This window comes from Erinaceus europaeus, chromosome 1 (assembly GCF_950295315.1).
Source record: "Erinaceus europaeus chromosome 1, mEriEur2.1, whole genome shotgun sequence".
NCBI lineage: Eukaryota > Metazoa > Chordata > Mammalia > Eulipotyphla > Erinaceidae > Erinaceus > Erinaceus europaeus.
In genome coordinates this window covers 183,823,688-183,831,439 of record NC_080162.1, presented here as the reverse complement: position 1 = coordinate 183,831,439, position 7,752 = coordinate 183,823,688, and the positions used below count along the sequence as shown (strand labels likewise).

General features: G+C 38.8%; 1 protein-coding gene across 4 annotated transcripts in view; it reads right to left on the bottom strand.

Annotated features, from left to right (window-relative positions):
• Positions 1 to 357: 357 nt before the first annotated feature.
• Positions 358 to 7,752, bottom strand: part of NCOA2 (nuclear receptor coactivator 2) — a 154,359-nt gene continuing 146,964 nt past the window's right edge. For all 4 annotated transcript variants that reach the window (XM_016190028.2, XM_007527202.3, XM_016190039.2 and 1 more), the window contains one exon: positions 358 to 4,207. In XM_016190028.2, the coding sequence (XP_016045514.1) occupies positions 4,196 to 4,207 (12 nt within the window). In that variant the 3' untranslated portion in view covers positions 358 to 4,195. The remainder of the gene's footprint in view (positions 4,208 to 7,752) is intronic.

Here is a 7,752-nt window from a genome sequence, read left to right as displayed (position 1 = left end):
GAGTGAGACAGAGAGAGAGAGAGAGAGAGAGAGAGAGAGAGAGAGAGAGAGAGGTATTACAACACCAAAGTTTCCTTGATTGCGGTGGGGTCAAGACCAGGCTTGAACCTGGATTATGCATATGTCAAAGCAGCACACTATCCACTAAATAGTTTAGACAATCTTAAAACCAGACACATTGCTCTTGGCTTCAAATTATAAGTCAGTGAAATGGTTCATAGGGAGAATGAAATGTTAAAGTGTTGGGAGTTGTGTCAACCTCTGTAAAATGTAAGACAGTATGAATTGTAAGCTAGGTGTTTCAAATGTAAATGCAATTGTCTGTGAAAAGACAATATAAATAGTAAGATCTTCAAAGCCATGTAAAACCCGAAGGCATTAAAGTTTATTAAATGATGCAATAACAACAGAATTCTTTATTTACAATAGCATTATTTAACATCAAATAAGCAAATAGCATCAGCAAAGCAATATTAACTTGCATAAATGTATTTAAAATTTCTCTGAATATATCTACCTTTGCATAAACTGCTCACACTAGAAATAAAGACATCAATGCAGGTGAACAAAGTGATGTTCAGAGTCAACTCCATTTTGAAAATAAATCACAACCTGAAACACTGTAAGCTTTCTCCTGAAGAACCAGTTAATATATTGCTTAATTTTATCCTTGTATAATCTTTTCATATACACATATCTCAGATGCAACTTCATGAGGAACTGTACAAATAAAACCCACAAATGACATAGGAAAAAAAAAGACAATTAAATGTGTGAAGAAATGTATAATCATCACTGTTCAACAACATAAAGATCAAGTGATGATGCACTTATTCAAAAATTGTACACAATTCACTATACAAATATAATACACTGGACAGCTATGTAGGAATATACAAGACTTAAAAACAGATCTAAGGCATTATGCTAGATTTTAGCATTTTGAGGTTCTTGCACATAGCTTTTACCTGTAGTAAGAAACTTAAGAGATTTTGTTTTAGTCTATAAAGAAACACCAGGGAGAAAAATTCTAATTAAAATTGAAGCCACTACAGTAATTTTCTTTTGTGCAGAGAATGCTTTGCTCGTAGGCAGCATACTACCATACAAATACTAGAAAAAATTTAAATTCACACCAACAGTTAATGGCTTAAGTTGCATTTCAAAATTGATTGTGTATCTTTGGGTTCTGCAAGTGGGTCTGTGCCACCCATTTCCTGTGTTAAGCCCATACGAACTCCATTTTGAAACACAGATTAAAAACTGCATTATATAAACTGCAAAAACATTGCTTTCTTCAGTTATTACAGGCCATCAGAGATACACGTGGGATAGGGCATTTTCATCTTTGAGTCCAACAAATTCATTATAATAAAACAGCTCACTTCACTTTGTTAAACTCACCACATTACATGAACGCTTAAATGAGCTTACAACCAAGTTTATGTATGTTATGTATACTTTTCACATTATGTGTTGTTCACATTTAGTAATAAGTAAAACACTGATTATTATTCTATTAAGCAAAACCCAAGGACTGAGTCTGACAAATCTTCTCTGCACAGCATGAGGAATACTGGCAGTGAAGGGACTGTCTGCCTTTCACTTCTCTAGTGAGGAGTGTGGCCAGAGGGTCCCTTCACTTCCTTCTCTGAATAAGCTGTGAAGTGAGAACTACTACCTGATCTGAGCCATAAGAGAGCTTGACGTCTCCTTTCCTTCACAACAGTATTGATCATGACTTATTATAAGAAGGTTTGTAGATTTGTCTGAGTTGGGAGTGACATCAAAACACAGTGAGAAGATAAACAAGTGATAAAAGATACACAGATTTTTTTTTGGGGGGGGGGTGACAGAGCTATAGTGACATGGGACATAAAACTAAACAAATCCAGTTTAATCTCCATTTCTCTTTTTGTGCTGTGTAAAAAGTTAAAGTCATTCTAATTCACGTATTTCTGAAAATCAACTCTTAATTAAAACTGGTCACATTAAATTGTGTATGACACAAGCTTCATCATACTGATGAAATCATGGAGTTCTGGGCCAACCTCTGCTCATTTTCTTCCCATTGCAATTGGGCAACCCATGGTTTGGTTGAGAACAGTATATCCTTTTGAGGGGGACATGTGAACTGGTGGCCACCAAGAAGTGCCGCTCCTTGGCCACCTCCCTGTAGTGAGACCCCTCTCATTGGAAAAAGTATCGAAATGCAAATTTGCAGAGAATTTCTTTAGTATGGAGCAACACTTTCAGACTATTCACCATTTATCTTTGGGTTATATCTCTTTCCATATTTCTACAATTTGTACATATAGAGAGAGATATAAATATAAATAGGGGTAGTTTGTACAGTTTTTTTCCATCCTGCCACAAATAAACAACGAAATTTCAAGGAATAACCTCTCTGTTCCTAAAAAGCCTATATAAAATGCTTTGCTTTTTAGACATCAAAAAGACATCATTCTGAAATTTAAGTAAGAAAGTATATGTATTAGGAGTTAGGGAGAAATAGCTCAAAAAGGTCATCAGTTTCTTGGTATTGCAATTGTCTGAAACTGATGCCAGTTAATAAAAGATTATTACCCTACCAGAGTGGACAAGAAAAACAACCATAAAAGTGGCCTGCTTAGTGACATGTAGTCTTTCTATGGTTCATTAAGAAAGAATATAAACATATAAAAATCAAGAATTGGTTCCTACAGCGGCTGCATATCATATATATTAAATGATTTATGAGCAGAATCACAAGGTTTAGAAAATAAAAACTCTTAAGTCTACAAATTAGGTCTAATCAAGGCATTGATATTCTTTACAAAACACCTTTAGGAGACATTGCTATGAAGATATCTAATTTAATACTGAAGTACCTCATTTTTGAGTCAATTCCACAATATTTATACCTCACAAAAATTATACAATTAAAACACTTAAGTTTTCAACTTAAATTATTGCTTGTTTATACATATAAATTGGATTTTATGTACCTTACAAAACTTCGGCTTAGTCAGCACTGCTAAAAATAAAAACAAAAACAAAAACCCCAACAAAATAAAAAACACAAGGCGGAGGTTAAATCTGTCGTGATATCTGCAATCAATTTTAAACACACTACTATTTTCTCCCATTATGTAGGCCAGTGTTGCTGGAGGACAGAATAACTAAATATGCTTCCAAGCAGGTATCCTTAGTTTTACTGATATCAGGTCCGACTGTGCTCCTCTCCTTGCCAGTAAATGCAATTTTTTTGGCCTGAAATTTAATAGTGACTGAGAAGTGGCTGGCAAATATTTAAGGAAAGAAAGGGTTTACCTGGGTGAGACAGAGATGGGATAGGAGGAGTTTGGAGCAGGGGAAGGGAGGAGAGAAAGGGATCTAAGTCAAGCTGTCTGATCAATCTAAAGGGAGCCCATTCAGAAATAAAAATATCTCCTGATTCACAATTTTAAAATGAGCTTAGTTTAACAAGAGAGAGAGAGAGAGAGAGAGAACCTGTTAATATTAACATTCCTCTCATAGGCTTCTTTTTATCTGTTCGTTAACTGAAAACTCCAGCATGGTTTTAGGGCTTTCTACAAAGATATTAGTATGACTCTCCAGGTCTTCACTTCTAAGGCATCTCTGTACAGAGAGTGCTGTTCATGGTGTCTGCCTCGCTTTTATTCCAAGTGGAGGTTTTTAGTTTAAAACTTTTATTTTTTTATGAAAACAGTTCTTATCCTTCGTTCCCATTCCCAGATGAAATCTTAAATCTTTTGTACTAGACTGATTAGCCAGAGGAAACAAAGCAAGAAACCAGTGTCTGGAACCAAACAGGAACAGAACAAGAGCATGGTTGTTTTCCTTAAATACAGACATGTAAAATACATTCAATCTGACATGGGTCTGAACTTTGCCTGTCAACGTTTACTTTGCAGGAGAGATCTAAGTTGCACTGAGGTGAATGCAGTGAACAGACTGAGCAACTGTCTGGACATGAGCTTCAGGCTGTCACGGGAAGAGGCAGCTCCTCCTGAAACAGCCGAGTGGCCTCCACCCTGGGCGGCAGGACCCAGGGGCCTCTGCTGACCTTGCTCTGGCAGAACTGGCCGGCAGGTCAGTTGGGTCAAAACAGATAGACACAGTTCTGCAGAGTGGTAAGTGTTTTGAGCAAGTGAGCCCAGTCAGCTGAAGAAGCAACCAGTTACCTTCAGTGTCAGCAATATTTCTGCAGAAAAACAGAAGGAGAGTTGTTAAATATTTCTGAATTTTCGGTTAGATCATTATAAAGCTCATCCAAACCAATTTAAATTACCTGTACTTTTAAGTATTGACAATGGTTGCATCTGGATAAATTATACTTGTTTCTAATGCAGGCAAATAGATGACATTGTTCATAACTGAACAGAAAATTATTTTCAAAGCCCAGAAGGATTGGGGGGGGGGGTAGATAGCATAACAGTTATGTGAAGAGACTCTCATGCCTGAGTCTCTGAAGTTCCAGGTTCAATCACCCACACCATCACAAGCCAGAGCTGAGCAGCGCTCTGGTAAAAAAAAAAAACACCCAGAAGCATCTACATGCTATGTCAAAGGACACAGACTCAGAAAATTAACAATTTCTCCTTGTGACTGCTACTCTCATCAATGACATCTTTGCCAAAACTGACCTCTCTCACCATTGCAACAGAGATCACTGACATACCCAGTTGATGAAATCCCTTGTTTTTTTGACAGTATCCAATCCAGAAGTGACCATAACTAACTAACTTCCTTCCTTTCTTATGATTAGTACTGAGGGGGTTAATGCTTTATGGTGGTTTCATTGACATATTTATACACTTTCATTATATACCAGGCCTCAAAGGTTTCTTTATCTTTTGTCTCCCCAGAGTCCTTTACTTTGATATGAAACGGTTGGCCATAACTTAATGTTTCCTCAAAATAATTCTCTACAAATCTACTTCTTGTAAAAATATCACTCTTTTCTTTCCCTTTTGAGATACTTCTAAGGTTCTACAGGTGTGTTCTGCCTGGTTTCAGTAGGCTAAATAAAGCAGTATTTTGATTCTAGTAGTTTCTGGATGCTGTGCAAGTGACTGGACTTTAGGGGTTATATGGGGATGCATTGGATCGACCTTCTCGTGGTGCATCCCATGAGTACCCATTCATTGGGGAAACTGATGATCCTTTCTAGCCGACTGAATCCACATGGATCCCAGTCACTTTCAAAGCCAGCAACAAGCAGCTCCTGACAGCTTTCAACCTGACCTGTTGACTGGCTACGGAAGAAGGGCAAACGCTAGAAGAAGAAGGGGTTATAGCATGCTAGAACTGTGTAGCGGTTTCTCCTTGGTTGGTATAAATGTATCTGTCCTTGGATACTGACAACCCACCCCCCAAAGTTTTCATTCATTTAGAAAAGATCAATTGGGCATCTACTATATGCCATGTGTTAGAAAATAACATTAACAACTTCCAGTCACTGCTATTAAAACATTACTGAGTAGACCAAGTCGAAAAACAACAATGTGACCTCGGTTATGCGAGGGTTTAACTACTAGTTGTGGGAATATATATCAATTGTTTCTTTGGGGTTTAAGTACTAATTGTTTTTAAAAAAATATTTATTTATTCCCTTTTGTTACCCTTGTAGTTAAGATTGCTGTTATTATTGATGTCGTCGTTGTTGGATAGGACAGAGAGAAATGGAGAGAGGAGGGAAAGACAGAGAGGGGGAGAGAAAGATAGACCCCTGCAGACCTGCTTCACCGCCTGTGAAGTGACTCCCCTGCAGGTGGGGAGCTGGGGGCTTGAACCAGGATCCTTACACAGGTCCTTGTGCTTCACGCCACGTGCATTTAAACTGTTGCGCTACTGCCCGACTCCCAGTACTATTTTAAAAAAGATCTATCTATTTTTAACACACACACATACACACACACACACACACACACACACACACGTCCTTGCACTTTGCGCCATGTGCACTTAACCCGTTGTACCACAGTCCAGCCCCCAATACCTTTCTTTATAATATAAAGCTGAATAATATATTTATTCCAATTTTGTATTACTGATATAGTTTTGTATTTAATTACAATTCTACTTTGTACATGACTCAAATAGCTGAACAGTAAACTAAGTTTCAATATATTTAAGTATATAAAATGTACAGGGATATTTTTACACTATGACCTTATAAAAGGAAGAATCTTTTGGTTAAATAAAATAACTTGCCCTTCACTAAACAGTCCTTTTTTTTTTTAAAAAAAAAAATATGCACTTGCACATACTAGATCTGTTTAAAGAAAGGTATAATTTTAATCTCTACTTCAAGATAAATGGAACATAGATACAGTTAATAATGAAACACAGAGGATGAAGATGACTGGCTCTGACCACATCAGGAGAAATGGTGACAAGTGCAGAGTGGCTGCCAGTTATTGCTTATGGATTAGCAGGGATATGCTGTACATGTTCTCTGAAGGAAACAAAAGTATGGGTGGCAGACTGTGCCCTGGTCTTAACACTAAGAATGAACACACAGTACAGATGGATAAGCAGATTCATGATGGAGACTGGGATAAACAGCAAGTGGGAGGTGTGTAAGGGCTACATGTTTTTTTTTTTAAGGGTTTTTTTTTTTTTTTTTTTACCTCCAGGGTTATTGGTGGGGCTTAGTGCCTACACTACAAATCCACTGCTCCTGGAGGTCATGCTCCCCACTTTTGTTGCCCTTGTTGTTATAGTTATTATTGTGGTTGGATAGGACAGAGAGAAATGGAGAGAGGAGGGGAAGACAGAGTGGGGGAGAGAAACACAGACACCTGAAGACCTGCTTCACTGCTTGTGAAGTGACTCCCCTGCAGGTGGGGAGCTGGGGCTTGAACTGGGATCCTTACTCCGGTCCTTGCACTTTGCGCCACGTGCACTTAACCAGCTGCACTACCGCCTGACCCCCTGGGCTACATGTTCATAGAGAAATCTCACTATGGAGATCACAAGGTAGGGACTTTTGATCGAAAACATTCTAGTAAGTATCTGGAAATGCAGGAAGGGAAACACTTTGGTTCTGTTAACCCACCTCACCTACGCCCATATATATTTTATGAGATTTTTATTTATTGACTGATGGGAGAGAGAAAGAGAACTAGACATCACTCTGGCACATGCGCTCCCAGGGATCAAAACTCTGGACCTCATGCTTGAAGAGCCCAGTGCTTTAGCCACTGTACTACCTCCCGGACCACACAACCTTGCCCTAGTGATAACCCTGGAGGCAAAAAAAAAAAAAAAAGAAAGAAAAAGAAAAAGAAAAAGAAAAAAGAGTGGCATAGGAGGTGCAGTAGATAAAGCATTAGACTCTCAAGCTTCATGAGGTTCTGCGTTTAGCCCCTTGCATTGCATTTGGAAGAGCGGCGCTCTACTACTCTCCCTTCCAACCCCATCATCAATAACTAAAGCATGGGCCGGGCGGTAGTGCACCAAGCTGAGCACACTGGTTATAATGCTCAAGGATCTGGGTTCAAGTCCCTGGTCCTCGGGGGTGCGGAGCTTCACGAATGGTGAAGCAGTGCTCTTTCTCTCTCCCTCCCCTTCCCCTCTCAATTTCTGTCTCTTTCCAAAATAATATGTAAAAGAAAAAGTATGGGCCGCGTGGGGAAGCACCTGGTAGAAAGCACACATTACAGTGCGTAAGGACCTAGGTTCAAGCCCCCAGTCGTTGCCTGCAGGGGGAAAGCTTTGCGAGTGGTGGAGCAGGGCTGCTGC